The sequence below is a fragment of the Lepisma saccharinum genome, chromosome 13 (assembly GCF_977018435.1).
Source record: "Lepisma saccharinum chromosome 13, izLepSacc3.1, whole genome shotgun sequence".
Taxonomy (NCBI): domain Eukaryota; kingdom Metazoa; phylum Arthropoda; class Insecta; order Zygentoma; family Lepismatidae; genus Lepisma; species Lepisma saccharinum.
In genome coordinates, this window is record NC_139241.1 from 43,923,994 (window position 1) to 43,942,039 (window position 18,046).

General features: G+C 39.3%; 1 protein-coding gene across 3 annotated transcripts in view; it reads right to left on the reverse strand.

The window, feature by feature from the left end:
* Nucleotides 1-203: 203 nt before the first annotated feature.
* The window catches only part of LOC145996932 (ribitol-5-phosphate transferase FKTN-like), a 90,510-nt gene continuing 72,667 nt past the window's right edge, over nt 204-18,046 (reverse strand). For all 3 annotated transcript variants that reach the window (XM_083133511.1, XM_083133510.1, XM_083133509.1), the window contains one exon: nt 204-735. In XM_083133511.1, the coding sequence (XP_082989637.1) occupies nt 492-735 (244 nt within the window). In that variant the 3' untranslated portion in view covers nt 204-491. The remainder of the gene's footprint in view (nt 736-18,046) is intronic.

The window sequence follows — 18,046 nt, forward strand, 5'->3', positions numbered from 1 at the left end:
CCTGAACAGTCAGCCTACTTGCGAGATTTACAAATAACGTAAATAGGTTATATAAGGGGTAGTCAAGTATTTACTTTCTAACTAGAAGCAACAGTCTTTCCTTGAATGATTAACAGTTTCCTTATCAACCACTATCATTAGGAAATAAGTCCTCTTGGGATTATGTTTTAAACGTTTTATTTGTATAAAATATATTTTTGCTCTTGATTAGAACACTGTTTCATACATTCGTTTAAAGCAAGAAAAGCTGTTGGCTTTGTTTCTGTTTTTTAAAAAAACTCAAACTTTGTCAACCTTGGCTGTAACCCCCTCAGCTCCACCTCCTCCACCTGAGTACGCCGGTGAGTAGACCTGCATGAAAGGGGGTACACTAGCAGTCCAAAGATCCTGGTTCGTTATCGTATAAACACATGTAGCAGCAAGCAACACTTGTATTAACAGTCATTTGCTATGGTACAAATAAATAAACTTAACACTCTATGTTGAGAGTACTATTGTCCCTGCTTCCTCAGAACCTCTAAGTATGATTTGTAGGTCTCGTGAGGATTCTGGTCGTCTGGCCATTGTCCTTCCTGCACGCTGTTTTGCGAGCTTGTCAGATAGTTCCAGTCCTTCTTCGGGGTGAACCAGTCCTTGCCGTATTCGACCTCGATGACTTCTCGAACGTTGCACGGGACTCGAACCTTCAGCTCCAGAAACTCAGTCCAGCACAGGGTGATCTTAGGGTAGATGTAACTGGGAAAAATAAGATTATGGATTAAATTTATACACGGACATTACGATTCAGAATTTATGCAAACATGTAGGAAGTGTGTGTGTGTGTGTGTGTGTGTACATATCATTGTTTAGAAAAAACTACTTACTTCTAGCGTAGTTACAAGTAACAATTACTTTTGATAAATTACGTTATTAACCGGTGGCGGTGCTTGGGTTCCAAAAGTAGTGGACAAGGCCAATTTACTTTCCCTTGGTAGATAAGATTTAGCATAGTGCGGGGCAAATGTGTGCAAGAATTGGGTGAAGGCAACTGCCCCCAACGCCCCCCTCATCGCTGCCACTGTCACTAACTACTTTTAACCTTAACTTTTCGCAAATGCGATAACACTGGAAAATGCCAATTGCTGCAAAAGAATGTCTATGCATATGCAGTGACATTTCTGAACATATTTTTCATCCATTTGAAATCGTGAAACAATGCAAATTTTGCATAAATCGGAATGTTACCATTTCACGCGAATTTCAACACAATTTGTGCTTAAGAAACGAAAACTACAGCAAAAATCCAACATCCTTGTGTTTTACGATTAAAAAATAAAATGTACCATATTTACGCGTAACTCACGTTCTCCAAAATTCTATCCAAAAGAAAATTGTGATGAGCGTTACACAAGAAATAATTTAGACAGAGGTATGAACCACTTGTAAATATATATTACCCACGATTTTTAACATTGTATTGGAATCTTTTTGCATCACCGAGCAAAGTGGCGCTATTTTGGCGGTGATTGGCTGCACACCTACCGTCACACGGTGCCGTAACGTCGGTATTTGTCGCACGCACGAGAAATAACTGCCTGAAAAATGATTTCAAATATATGAAGCTGTCACGAACATGCATAGGCCGTCTGACCTACAATTTAAAATATTAGTTTAAAAGCACAATGAAGGCATAATTTTGGGTAGGTAGAATAATGTGCTACGATAGAAGCGTTAATTTGGAGGAAAATGACACCGAAAGATCTCGTTCCCTAGCAGTGGGGACGATTGGGTCCAGTAGTGTAAGTTGGTTGTTTCAAAGTCATACTTGGTACGAGTGCTTTTTTAGCCTCTTTTTTTATCAATTGAATATCAGTTTTTGACATATTTTGACAATTTTTTGTCTGTGTTTTAGCGTTTAGCGATGTTTTAGTAAAATTTCCCTTTTTTTCCCACTCATACTTGGTACGAATGCCACGATCTTACGTGATATAACTTAACCTATTCATTTTTTTTGTGCTAAACTACACGAGAGCCTCTACGTGCTTTGACCTACTAGTAGTGTAGGTGCACGGGTTCAACGTCACCAAGTGGGGTTCACCAAAACCTCAAAAACTCACTTTCTCTCCACGTTCCGCGCCTCATTTATTGCGCTGACGATGTTTCGCAGCGAAGAAAACAGCACCAAAACCTCAAAAACTCACTTTGACCAATTGGGGTTCACCAAAACCTCAAAAAAAAACTCACTTTCTCTCCACGTTCCGCGCCTGACGAGAAGTAGGTGGAACCCAACGTTCTGGACCCATCCTTTGACCTATTTTTTATTTTACGACGTTTTACGGACTAAACTAACCTACAATGAGAGAAAAATGAACAGAAAAAAAAGCTCTGGCATCACTTTTTAAGCTATTTTTTACCTCCTGCAAATCTTGCTCTTATGCTACCTCGTCCTTTGACTTATTTTTTGAAATGACTTACGACATTTTCCTATAAGTCTGTCTCCTCTTACTGTAAGGTCCCTCAGTGTAATCTACTACGACCTTGCTCTCAGCGTAATCTGTTACGATGTTCTTTTTTGTTTTTTTTTGTTTTTAAAAAACTCATGTGTGATCTTCTGCGGGGTGTGTGTGTGTGTGTGTGTGTGTGTGTGTGTGTGTGTGTGTGTGTGTGTGATAATCAAAATTATTTTTGTTAAGACCCTCAAAAATAGAAAAAAAATATCCCGCCAGAGAGAGGGGTGCGTGGTGCCCAACACCAGTTCTAATGGTCATGGCTATCAAAGCCATATGCCTCTGTAGAGTTTCATGAGTTATTTTTTTCTTAATTTGCGCACCGAACTAAATTACATTGGATCTCGATCGTGGTGTGCAGCGTTAATTTGATCGGAGGTGCCTTATCGACTGGATCTTCGTTCTGCAGCACCGTCGAGGTGAAGTCCAAATCGTACACGCGCTTGCCGAAATGCTTTCGTATGCGCGGAAGGGTGTGCTCGGACCAGTGTGGAAATTTATTTTTCGCACCACCGAGGTTCGTGGGTGTCTTCGTGCTTGAATTGTGAGAGGGGCTCGTGGTCGAAGATGTGTCCGTCGTGCTGGCGATGCTCGTCATCTTAATTCGTCGTTGGTCGCGACAATAAGGCTTCGATCAAAACCGGATTCAAAACGATATCGACGATGACGATGCTCGTGTGATTAATCTTCTTCTAATTTCAAACGAGGATGTTCATCACTACACGCTAATTCGTTCTCTATCACGCATGGTCAGAAGTCAATCAACCAAGCATGCAAACAACATCGAAGTTTGCCCGAGATGTCTAACCACGTTCGACGATCGACAACAATCCGATTATCGAAAATACACCGGACGTCAGATTGCTACCGATAAACTTGTCGAACATAAAATTTATTGCGGCGACAACAGACCGGCTAGAATGTTGATGCCCGAAACGAACGAAGTCGAAGAATTCAAAATGCACAATGCATTGTTTGAACATCCCGCAATCATCGTCGCAGATTTCGAGTCTTTCCTGAAACCACTCTCCTACTGCGAACCGGATCCTGAAATTTCCTCCACAACGCCGTACCAGCTTCATAAACCTAATAGTTTCGGCTATGTTGTTGTGCGACGTGATAAAATAAATGAAGCATATATATATACCGCGGGCCAAATGTAATCGAACACTTCCTGGAAAAAATGGTGGAGGAGGTTGAGGTAATTGGTAGCGTACTGCTTACATCAAAACCGATGGCACCTTTAACTGAAAATGAACTTCAAAATTACAATTCCACTGAGGTGTGTCCGGTATGTGATCAAAGTTTCACTGATGAGAACAAAAAAATATTCCACCACGATCATTTCAGCGGAAACTACATAGGTGGAATTTGCAACACGTGCAATCTTAAAATCCAGAAACCTAAATTCATCCCCATATTCTTTCACAACGGAAGCGGATATGATTTTCACCACCTGGTGAGACATCTTGGCTACGATCCGAAACGTATAGGTGTCTTGGCCGAGAATGAAGAACGCTACATTAGTCTCAGCAAGCAAGTGTCGATTCCGGGAACGAAAAATACAATCGAGATGCGCTTCCTGGATTCGTATAGATTTCTCTCTGCAAGTCTGGATGCTTTAGCGAACAAACTCACCGACGATCAATTTAAAATAACTAGAGCTAGTTTTCCCAACGTAGACATAGAACTCGTTAGACGTAAAGGGGTTTATCCTTACGAATATGTTAGTGATGGTTCTAAATTTAACGACGACGCTCTTCCACTTCCAAGAGAATTTTACAGCAGACTCAGAGAGAAAGGAATCACGGACGAAGAATACCAACACGCGCAACTCATGTTGGAGAAATTAGAATGTAGGACACTCGGAGACTACCACGACGCATACTTAAAATTAGACGTGACGATACTCGCGGATGTTTTTCAAGCGTTCAGGAAAACGGCAACGAATATTTATAAATTAGATCCAGCGTATTTCTACAGTCTACCGGGATTAGCGTGGTCGGCAATGTTATTCCAGACAAAGGTCAAGCTGGAACTGATATCGGACGTTGACATGTTGCTATTTATCGAAAGAGGGATACGAGGTGGAATGGTGCAATGCGTACAGAGACATGCAAAAGCTAATAACGTACACATGAAAGAAGATTACGATTCAAATCGAGCATCGAATTACATCTTCTACGCCGACGTTAATAATCTCTACGGACATGCCATGGTTCAGAAACTTCCTTACGGGGGATTCGAATGGTTAGATCCCACTTCGATAGACATTATTCATTTCGTCGATAGCGAGTGTGGTTTCTTCGCAGAGGTAGATCTCCAATTCTCCGACCACCTGCACGACACGTTTTCGGATTTGCCTCCGACTCCCGAAATCAAATGCCCACCCGACTCGGTTCAAGACAAGCTTTTGTTAACATTGGACCCTAAACAGAGATACGTCGTCCACTACAAGAATCTTCGGTTTTTGATTGGAAAGGGTGTTCAGATAGTAAATGTTAGAAGAATACTAAAGTTTAAACATTCCACGTGGTTAAGACCTTACATAGAAACTAACACACAACATAGAACAGCTGCCACTTCCGATTTAGACAAGGACTTCTTTAAATTAATGAACAATGCGTTGTACGGAAAGACCATGGAGAATGTTAGAAAGCACGTAGACGTGAAATTAATTTCCAATAAGAATAAATGTCGGAAGTGGATAGCCGATCCTAGATTCAAGTCGAGAAAAATTTACGACGAGAATTTGGCACTTTTCAATCTAGATATAAAATTGATGAAATTCAGAAAACCAATTTACGTTGGCGCAACGGTTCTCGACTTGTCGAAACTTTACATGTTCGAATTTCATTACGACGTGATGAAACCCTTCTTCAATGATAAGATGTCACTTTTGTACACGGACACCGACAGCTTCATTTACAGCATACAAACACCTAACCTATACGAAGACATAAAAAAGTCTTCCATGCTCGAGTATTTCGATACTTCTGCGTATCCTCAACCCAACAGATTTGGAATTCCATCTCGTAACAAAAAAGTCCTAGGTAAACTGAAAGATGAATGTAACGGTGATATTATTGTCGAGTTCGCGGGTTTGCGTTCGAAGATGTATGCCATGAGAACAGAGAGTAGCGTCACGAAGAAAGCAAAAGGTGTGGGCAAAAATACGGTGGAGAACAAACTCACCTTCCACGATTACATCGATTGCCTTTACTCACAATCGACGATACTAAGTATAGAACAAAGAATCCAGAGCGTCGACCATATCATCACCACAAACAAAGTTAGAAAAATTGCGCTGGATCCCGATGACGATAAGAGGTGCGTCCTCGAGTGTGGTATTCACACATTGCCTTGGGGACATCGTCGTTTAGAAATAAATAAAAATTGCGCACAGTGTAAATAATTAGCACTCACCACCACACACAACAATTTTCACTAACTCAAAAAAAAAACACTTTGACTGTCATTACAAAATAAAACTTTGACCGTATCCTTAAATAACCAGCATGCCTATGAACTTGTTCGGTTTCAAAAACAGATCATCATGGAAACTGCACCGTCCATACCAGATCATGAAGTCTTACCTTCCGTGTTACCTAAACTCAACGGTCTGTTGATCATTCACCTCAAAAGCATTTGGACAAAATTGGACGAGGACGTCGGCAAAACTTTTTACATATTCAACAACAATTTACATTTTTACGAAATTCCGATCGACGGGAAACTTCGCATCACCGTGAATCCAGAGAACGAAGGGCGAAAAATCAAAATTTCTAGCGGCAAGAACATTTTTCGAATGAAGCACGACAAGGTACTTTCTAACATGGCGTACGATGTGTCTGCAGGAGATTGTCTTTACGTGGAACTCCTCGGAGATTACGACAGACTCGTTCCTCTGTTCGTAGAATTACGAATCGTCTATCCTATTATAAATAACCGTTAACCAAAAATGCCTAACGACATTTTCGGCAACACCAAGCGTGTGGACCACGCAGAAGAAATTCTCATGTTGGACGTCCGAGTCAAAAAGTTGAGGAGCGATTTGATCGCTTTGCAGGAGACCTTAAACAAAAGTTTAGAGTCGTAGATCGCTACGCTCCAAACGCAATGTCTCGATCCTATTCTGAAAATCGATTCCGAACTGAAAACGCTCATAAAAAATTACGTCGACGTACCTTCTTACGACAACGTTCAAAATATACAGTTGAGCGTGGATTCGCTTCAAAATTATTTGGCCAAATTACAGCAATTTCAATCGAAAAATGAAGATTTGGAAAAATTGAAACTCGAAATCGAAGAACGAACTTCCGCAATCGAAAATAATTTCTCTGAACTTCAAACCGTCGTGAATGATATTGATGTAGAACGCTTGCATGTCGTCGTTTCCAAATTACAAGAAGAATTCACCGGCACGTTGGAAGAAATTAAATCCAAGTTGCAGACTTTGGAAGATACCATGACGAACCTACCATCGTCGGACGAACTGCAGGTCATCGGTAAAAGCGTCGCGAACATAAAAATTCAATTGGAGGCTTATCAAGATTTCGAACACATTCAAACCACCATCGCTACGCTTCAGGCGTCTCTGGAGTTGATCAACGAAGAAATTAAAAATATTCACGCTGAAGCGAGCGCGTTGACGAGCATTCAAGACACGTTGAGCACGGTCCAGCAGAAGATCGAATATTTGGAAAATTTGAACGTCGAATCCAATCTTGCTCATTTTCATCACGTACTCGACAACATACAGGGTGACTTGGAATCGTTACGGACGAGCGTGCCTTCGAGCGAAGATTTGGAAAAATTGAAAACGGCGGTGACGGCACTATCCGATTCGAGCGATATCAAAAGTTCGTTGAGCGATCTAGTAGTGTATATTAGTTGTTTCAAAGTCATACTTGGTACGAGTGCTTTTTTAGCCTCTTTTTTTATCAATTGAATATCAGTTTTTGACATATTTTGACAATTTTTTGTCTGTGTTTTAGCGTTTAGCGATGTTTTTGTAAAATTTCCCTTTTTTCCCATTTTTTCCCACTCATACTTGGTACGAATGCCACGATCTTACGTGATATAACTTAACCTATCCTTTTTTATTACGTGCTAAACTACACGAGAGCCTCTACTTGTAGTGCAGGTGTCCGGGTTCTAGGACATCAATTGGCTCTCACAAAAACCTTAAAAACTCACTTTCTCTCCACGTTCCGCGACTCATTTATTGCGCTGACGATGTTTCGCAGCGAAGAAAACAGCAGCAAAACATCAAAAACTCACTTTACTCATTTGGGGATCACCAAAATCTCAAAAAACTCACTTTTATTAATTGAGGTTCGCCAAAACCTCAAAAACTCACTTTCTCTCCACGTTCCGCGCCTTCATTCGTTGCGCTGACACAGCGTGATGAGTAAATAATGCACTCTCTCATCCTTGAAGGATGAATGCATCTTATCGTAATTTTCCAAGTCCGGGACCAATGTTTATATATCGTGACCTTTGTAAACCTACCTCTCTCTCGGGAACGATGTGCCACACACACACACACGCGTGCCTCTCATTACTTCCGTATTGTGACGCAAGCAAACAAACAAATAATATTTTGTTTTTTTTCCACATGTATGTAATGCGATTTAGGGGGAAGAGAGGGGCCAAAATTTTTGAACTTACGGCTGGAAAAATGTTTTTCTATGACATGTTTTCGTTCGAGGCAAATTCATAGGTAGATATTGTTAAATAAACATTAATATTGTAAATATATATATATATACTTATTGTATTTAGTTTTTCGGTATCGAAAAGCGACTGTCATATCGTATTTGAAAAAAAAATACGCTTTTGCCTGTGGATATCTAGAAAAACGACAATTTCGTTCCCTCTCTCCCCTGTCCCCGGGCTCGTGTTCCCGGTTAAGTTAGGTTAAGTTGTCTAATGTCTATGTCTATGTGTAATGTCTATGTCTATATGTAATGTCTATGTCCATGTCTCTGTCTTTGTAGGGTTTTTTTTTGTCCTAAGATTTTTTTTAACGCTGGACTTAGAAAATTTTCGATTGATGAAAAAAATTGGTTTCATGACGACCTATGTTTATTTTGGTATGGGTGGACAGAGGACACCGAGACTCGACCAACGCACTAAACCCGACCTCTCCACGACTATTTGTTCGGAAGTTACGAGTGATCAAAGTTTTTGGGGGTTGGGCTAACTTCTTACCCCTTGGCCCCAGGACCACCAAAACTTGGTACACGTATTCTACATCTCCAAAATCGACAGGGGGTGGTGTTTTTCGATATATTTTTTCGATAACTCTTACCATTTTCGAGATATTTGCAAATTTAAGATTTTTTAACACAGGACTTGGAAAATTTTCGATTGATGAAAAATTGGTTCCATGACAACCTACGCCAATTTTGTTATGAGAGGACAGAGGACACCGAGACGATGCTAATGCAAGAAATCCCAGCTCTCTATGATCATTTTTTCGAAAGTTACGAGTGATCAAAAACATTTTTGGCAATTGGCCCACCCTTGACCTCCAAGAACCTCCGAAAACTTGGTACACGTTCTCTGCATCACCAAAACTCGACAAGAGGGTCAACGGGAAGAATATTCGCGCTATCTCTTACTGTTTTCGAGACATTTTGCAATTTAACGCTGGACTTGGAAAATTTTCGACAGATGGGGGTCAAATTTGGTTCCATGACGACCTATGTTTATTTTGGTATGGGTGGACAGAGGACGCCGAGACTCGACCGACACACTAAACCCGATCTCTCTACAACTATTCGTTTAAAAGTTACGAATAATCAAAAGTTTTGGAGGGTGGGCTAACTTCTTACCTCTTGACCCCAGGACCACCAAAACTTGGTACATGTATTCTACACCTTTAAAATCGACAGGGGGGGATATATATTTTTTCGATAACTCTTACCATTTTCGAGATATTTGCAATTTAAGATTTTTTTTAACGCTGTGGACTTGGAAAATTTTCGATTGATGAAAAAAATTGGTTCCATGACGACCTATGTTTATTTTGGTATGGGAGGACAGAGGACACCGAGACTCGACCGACACGCTAAACCCGACCTCTCTACGCGTACTCTACGTCACCAAAAAATAAATCTCCCCTTGTCGATAAGTCGTCACGTTGTAATCAAAGGGTCCCGGGTTCGATACCTACTGGATTCCGATTCTACTTTAAACTGTACGCCCAGTCCCCCGATTAACCTATCTGTGCATAGAGTAAACTTAAAAAGTCGGTCAATTATTGTCGCGATTAAGGATTAAAAAAAAGAGGGGTGGGTGAAGTCAGATTCAAAGAGAATGCCACGTGATCACTTTGATTCAATAGCTCCGTCTAGTTCGCTGCACTTTTTGACTACACTCACGCGTCTAGTTGGTTACACGGTGCAACCTACCTCGTTGATTTTGGGTCTCACGTAGTGTATTTGGTGTCTGCACCACGTCCTGGAGAGGTGTAATATGTGGTGTGGTGTATGACCACGTGGTGAGTGGTTAACTAATCAAATGAACGTTTAAAGCAGCAGACAGGCATTTGTTGAATCTTCTGAACTTGAACACCGCTATTCGTCTACTTGGTTGAACGTTATTTCCTTTCACCAGCCTGACACCGGGATACACCTGCACTGCATCTAGTGTCAAAGAAGTGCAGCGTACTAGACGAGGATATTAAATTGCTCTGCTGTAAATGAGATGCATGATGTTCTCTCGTAAGTTGTTAATATGAATTGATGTTACTGTGAAGAAACTGAAGGCAGAATAACGCCAACGCTATCTGGACTCGCTTAGTTAATTCAAGATAGTCGCGACAAACGTAAACGAGGTGTGCAGGACTTGGAAAAATTTTTTCGATTGATGAAAATTTGGTTCTATGATGACCTATACTAAATTTTTGGTATGGGGGGGACAGAGGATACCGAGACTCGACCAACACACTAAACCCCAGACCTCTCTACGGCTACATGTTCGGAAGTTACGAGTGATTAAAAGTTTTGGGAGGGTGTGTGCAAACATCCCTTACCCTTGAACTCAGGACCACCAAACTTTGGCATACATACGCTACATCCCCAAAATCGACAAGGGGTGGTGTTTGGGGAGATTTTTCGATTTATTTTCGCGCAATCTCTCACCGTTTTCGAGTTATTTGCAATTTTTAACGCTGGACTTGGAAAATTTTCGACAGAGGGGGGGGTTCAACCATGATAACCTATGTTTATTTTGTTAGGAGCCAATGCTAACGCATGTCTCTACGATGATCATATCGAAAAAAAACTGACAATTGGCCCACCCTTAACCTCCAAATTTCGTACACGTACTCTACATCACCAAAATCGACAAGGGGGTCGACCCTATCTTCTGCACAACTCTGACGTGTACGTCCTGTTTCGCGAAGAGTCGACAACCTTCCACAGCTGTTTGTATTATATTACATCAGATATTATATTGCATGAGTGAGTTGGCTGTGTGTATAAAGACTAGTTTCAGACATGGACGCAAATATAACGCCATGATAATTAGCTGCTGTCCAAAGTTATTGCATAACTTAAAATATTTATATATAAAATAGGATATTTATTGCACTGTGCTTTCTAGCGAAGGTATTATTGTAAACGATATTGTTTGTAAATGTGGAAAGTTAGAAGCTCAGTCCCCGGCCTATCAATGATAAAAAATTTCATCACGGACAGCAACCAAAAAGGGCGTGCACGTCACAAAACATTGTCATATGGACTGACGATTATTATATTTTTTAAAAAAAAAAAAAATAGACCTAGTTACGATGGGTTATAACCTGTGCTGTCTTCCAATTGCTTTCGCTTATTTCAATGTCAGCGAGCGTGATATGAAACATGCATGCGAAGAAGGGAGGGAGACCATAACAAAATAATTCACACTTCGATTTCAATACTTTCGCTAGTCACGTTTCACCTCCTATCTAGAAGGATACTGGACGCTACTTTTTTTGAAGATGGCTAAAAGCGAGGGAAGGAGAGAAATGTTACTTTTTACCTTTTTGCCTGTGAGTAGTATTGACTGTATTACTAGGACCGGAAAGTATGAACCCCCTCAAGCAGATTTACCTACACTTAAAACAAGCTCAACATGCCCATATGAGCTTTTTGCTCAAGTGTGGAACCCTGCCTAATCCAAGATTTTTGTAAAAAAAATGCCCTCGGGAATTTCTCAGAAAGTATGAACCCCCTCAGATTGATGTGCCTATACTTATAAAAGGCACTTCTGTGAGATTGTTGTCCATAAACTTGTCAAAAATTGATATTTTTTTGGCTACACCAGAAATTAAGCCAAAAAGCTACATACACACACACATACACACACACACACACACACACACATATTTACTTCCAGTTTAAGTTTAATTGGACCCCAGCTTCAATTTGTTTATCTAAAATATTAAAATATTATATGCAGAGACCCTCTAGAATTGCTCCGTGACTCTCTCATTTCTTACATCATAAACATATGATTTTTCCCCTATGAGAATAACACTACATATGGTATCATCAGGTAATGCCTCATGGAATTCACAGATAATTTTAATGTTTGTCCTGTCATTCACCACAACTTGTTTCCTTTTTGAAGTGTTAATTACAAACATGGGTCTCTGTGCTTTGAATTCATCTGGTGTGTAATACATGTCAGTATTGCCAGTAGTGACTCTCTTGAAAGCCGAAAATGCCTCATATAATTTAAGAAAATCATCCTTGGACATGTCTAAATTGTAATTTTCTCTAGGAAATACCTCATTTCTGCCATTTTTAAGATATATGTTCTTGATGTTGCAGTTATCAAATTTGCTTGAATTTTTTTCCTGATTGTTGTGTCTTCCAGTCTGAAACAATACCACCACAAAATCAGGCATGTCATATTGAATACTGGAGAATGAATTTGTGGCATCAAATTCATAATAAGAACCAGTTGCGGGCTTCTGTACACATTGATATGTATAAAATTGTAAAGGAACCTGTGGATTTTTTATTATATCAGCTTTGTATTTAAGAGCATAACTGGCTTCATATTCAACAACAGGGATTCTTAACTCCATAGTCTGAATAATGCATTTGCCCTCATCAGGTAGGGTATTAGGCAGAGCTTCCCCTGTAGGGTTTAATGCACTGTACCTCATCAAAGCATTGTTATCATTTGCAGCTCTTCTAAATGTGATTCTTAACCCACCCTTCCACATAATATCTTTGTAATCCGAGAAGAATCCTGGCAACAGGCGCATCGGGAACAGCACTGTGTGGTTCTTAGATAATATCTTATCACCAGCCTCAAATCCACCTATTTTGTAGTATGAAGTCTCGGTTTTGGATAATTTTAATGTGGCCAAAGCTGTGGAGGTAATGCCGGGATAATCCACTCTGTTTATAACAACGCCATGCTTTCTGATCTCAATTTCAGAGAACAGATGCGGTACAAAATTGTCTACAAGTCTTATATTTGAATTTGCCGGATAATCGGTACCATCGAGCTTTACAACATCAAATTTTATGGATAGATCTGCTCTGTGGGGGTGTATAAATCCATCCCCTACATCCAGATCAACCTCAATCTCTGTGTTGGGTTGATTTAAATTTGCAAATGTCCTCCTGTTTGGAGGGAATGATTGAAGCTCATAACTCTCAATATTTTCCATTTTCTTCTTGTATGTATTTTTATTTAAATGTTAATCTCTACGATAGCAGTTGTTGTGGCTCCAGCAAAATCAACTAATTCTTCTTTTTCATTAGTGACCATCAATTCAATATAATCTATTCTATTATGGCACACAGGAAAATATAATGTTGGGGATGGATTGTAGATGATTGGCTCCATAAATTCTGAATTAGGTTTGAATGTTGCAATGATGCCGGTTTGTTTGTGAGTGCCTATGCCATTTGATTTGGTGATCATACCCTCGGCCACATTACAGTGAATATTCAGAGTCTCTATGGCCAAGAATTTAGGTATATTCATAGCAGTGTGTTTGATGCCTGCTTCAAGTTTTGTGTTGTTCTCAAAGCCTAACAGCTCTCCTATAGTAGCCAGATCCACTGTCTCTGTAGCAGATACAATTTCTACTCTGTGAGTGACAGAATTTTGACTTAACACTACACCTCTGGGTAATTGAGCATTTAGAGTGGACAGATTATACTGTCCTGGAGTGATGACAATTTTTTGATCCCCTACTGCAATTGTGTTGTTGTGGTGTGTAATATTTGGGATCAAGTACATGCCGTAAAATGCTCTGAGAGCTATTGTTTTGGGATACACTATGTCATCATGTAATTTGAGTTTCAATATTGAATTTTGGCTGGTGAGATGGAATACTCCCATGATGTTTCAGATACCACAAGGCTTTTTGAAAATTTTCAATTGATGGTTTATTTATTTGAGACATATATCTAAGAACAGATAAACACAAATGTCCGCAATTAACATCTTTGAAGTTTTGAACACGGGCATTATTGTAATAAAGATTAGCTGAATTTAAATATTTTATTAAATTTTCAGGTGGAACACCTCCAAATGAATCAAACACAAATGCCTCATTTTTTAAATATTTAAGATAACAGATCCAGTGAGTGCCCTGATTTTTGTACTTATCCAAATTAACAATGCCACACTCTTTGTTGAGTGGTTGTTCTGGTAAAGAATCAGACATGTACACACCTCTAAAATGTTTGATGCCCAGTGGCTTGATTAAAGCTTCAATATCTTGGTTTGTAAGCGGCTCTTGTTTTTTTTAAACTTATTCATGGCTCTCTTAACACCTTTGCCTTGTTTCTCAATGGCCAGGTTATGGCGCTTCTGCTCATCTAATTCTGCCTTATTTTTCTTGGCATCTATTACTGTTTTTGCTATGGCGGCTGATCCCCCGGCCAAGCTTCCAACAGTCCCGAGAACAGCTAAGATGGCAGGGATGGTAAATATGAATCCCCCACATGTGATTTTTTTCTTGATTGCTGTAATTTTTTTAATTGGGGGGTGCTAAGTAACAATTTCATCCCATGCCCCTTTGCAATACAAGTTTTTTTTTTCTTGCGCTGCTTTTTGGTCAAAAGACTGTCAATAGTTTTAAGAGATTTGAGACCTGCATAAGGTATCTGATACATAACACCCTTGGCCTTCATTGTAGGTTTATTATATACATATTCACAACCCCCACCCCAGTTTTTGTTTGGTGCTCATAGCTATGGTGGTTCCCAATGCTGCTATTTTTTCACTCAAAGATGCATCTTTGCTTACAAATCTGCCAAATGCAGCCTCTTCTAATTTCTTGTCTGCAACATGTCTCTTGTCAAGATCAGAATGTGTGTTGTATGCTATGTCATGGTCTCTATAAGCAGCATCTAAAGGATTAACACCAGGATCACCTCTGTTTAATCTATGATCCAATTTTGTGCCTGGACCACAATACTGATAGCCTGGTATGTGTAGTTCAAATGGCAGCTTGTTTATGATGTCATTAACAAGGTCCCGACCCTCAGAAATATTCCAAAATTTAGGTGGTAGAGTATTAATAATTTTTATGAGATATCCAATCCCCTTAGTGTCATTCACTATAAAATTAGACAATTTTGTGCTTATCATGTCCATAATTCCAACCTTTTCATTGTAAAAATTGTGGTTCCCAGCATTTTCCTCCCCAGCTATCACCAATAACCTATCTACAAGTTTCCTGACATCATCAACCCACACAAATTCTTTGGGCAGGGTGTTGTATTGTTTGATTCCACTGCCAGTCTTGATCTGTGACCATATGGGCTTGATTAAATTATTGTATTTTGCTCCACTGCTCGACTTGACTCTTTTTTGTGTGGGATCATTGTTCTGGTATAGAGCATCTGATTTTATTAATATTTCTTTGTAATCCTCATAATCTTGATCTGTATAGCTGCCAGGTCTCTTCCTAGTCATCAGTTCCCACAATCCAGGTGTGCCGGTGTACTTAACAAAAGCACCTTTTTCTCCAAGTCGAGATTCTGAATATACAATTATATCATCTCCCATAAATGTTACTCTGAAATTGCCAATTCTATGTATGATGCTGCCATCAAGCTCTGTGTCAGCATATAAGCCAAAGACCTCATCTTTGTTGTCTTTAGGTGTGGTTAAATATTTTTGAGCAAGAAGACCCAATTCAATAGGATCCAGAGTAGCTTCAATTCTTCGAGGAGCAACAGGACTAGGTGTATGAATACTGGAAAGTGGGGTGAATGGATAATCTAATATGTTCCTAGCAGCTACAGGTACAAGCTCTGTGATCAAATTTTGATTTTGCTCTGTAACAGTTTTGATATTCTTACCTAAATTATTAATAGCATCAATGATAGGCTGTTCTGTTTGTTTGTGTTTTTCATAAATTCCTCGGTTCTCTGATTTCCATCCCTTAAATCTTTTTACAAGATAATCTCTTAATTTAAGATCATCAATGATTGGCCTTTTCATGGTTATTTATTTATGTTTCAATGTCTAGAAAATTGTTGATTTTATTTCTGTATTTGCCACTATTGGGTGTTCTTGTCATATCAATTGTGACAAACCCATAACTGTCCTGGTTCCAGCACCCGCTGCAAAACTTAGAAAAATCATTGTAGCTCAGGTCCCCACCTACATATTCATCATGTATGTGTTTGAGGTTGGTATGGTCTTGATGAAACACACATATAAAATTGCTGTTGTCTCGGATCAGTTGCTTCGGTATTTTTGAAAAAGTCTGTGCCAGGTAGAAGCAATCAATGTTTTTGTGCCGGCCCTGTGTAAAGAAATTTCTAACCTTGTTTTGATTATCCAGTATAATGTCATCAAACACAACAACAGAATTATCGAGACAGTCATGAAGTGGCTTAACATCTGGTTCAAAAGTGGCTATATCCAATCCATCATATAGCTTCATTAACTGCTGATATTTTAATTGTTCCAAGCTCTTAGAGAAGATATACAAGTGCCTGTTTTTCCAGTCTAACCAGTTGGGTGCCAATAAAAAATTATCAATCATTAGTGTAGTTTTACCACAAGCCGATGGCCCAACAATAAGACATCTAATATTATCAGGCAGCAACTTGCCATTTCTCTTATTCTGTTGTTCAGGTTCTGGGAGCCTTTTTATAACATCCCAGGTGCTCATATTATTATTTTGTTTGCATCGATCCAGCTGTTTTCCGGATGACCCAGCCATTTGACAAATAACTTGTTGCCTTTTCTGCGGATAATTTTTTCTATGAGATATGTGTCAGGCTGTTTAGTTTTGCTGAGCTCTTGTTCATAGAACCTGCCTTTGAGAATTTCTCCTCGGTGATCCTTTATTATATATGTGTTAAGGGTCCCAGGTTTAACTTGAACCACTGTAAATAATTCAGTGCTCCAGTTTCTTGTAAAGCCTCTTTTGAATAAGTGCTTATATTTGCTTATTCTTACTTGATCCCCCACCTTGTATTTGGCCTTTCTTGTTGTTGGCCGGTATCTAGGATAATAAACAGTGCTGATCAATTTTTGCTCATCAGATGAAGTTACTTCAGAGGGTTTCATGTTGATTGTGGAATGGACCGAGTTGTTATATTTATGTAGAAGTTCTGGAAGAATATTAATCCATTTATAATTACCTTGGAGGGTAAATTGTTTATACATAAGATTTTTTAAGGTTCTGTTGAATCTCTCTACAATTGAGGCTTTGAGATCACTGTAACTCGAATAATGTTGTATTGCCTGGCTTTTAATAAATTGTTGAAACACTGAATTATAAAATTCTTTGCCATTATCTGTTTGCAAATAGCGCGGGGATCTTCCACTCTGATTGATGATTGTCCTGAGGGCTTCTGTAACACATTTTCCAGTCTTGGATTTGAGTGGCACAGCCCAGGCAAATTTTGAAAATGTGTCTATCACAGTGAGTAGATACTTGTAGCCCTTGTTGATTTTGTCTAAGTTTTTCAACTGTCCACTTGCCATTTCAATCAAGTCGCTTTGCCATAAATCATCTATGCCCTTTGTGACTACTGGGAGCCTCTTAAAATTATGTCTGGCCTGTCTGTGTAATTCATCAACAATAATTTTTCTAGACATAATATGTAAACAAGAATATTGCAACTATGGGGTGTTCAGCAGCTGATACTGCAGGATTTTCTAAATATAATTTGTCTCCAATATGTATTTTAAATTCCAAAGTGCCATCATCTTCAGTATATGCTGTTTCTAATGTATTGGGATCTGTAAAATCCTCCAATTCTACACTGGTGACTTTCACTTTGTTCTCAGCATTTGTTATTGATAAGGTAGGGTAGTGGTGTGCCTGTGGTTGATGCCAATATTTGATCTTGATTGGTCTCAATGTGCCCCCAACAAAAAATTGGTAATAAAATTGTGCAGGGGACAGCATATATATTTTGCCACCTGGTGTAAATGGTGAATCATATTCTCTGTTGGGGATGCTGTACAATTCAAGAATTACTGTATGTTTTGGATTCTCGATTATGCCTGTTATTTCCTTTTCTGCTGTGAGCAATCTGCTTGTTACAGATTCAAGGTGCTCATTG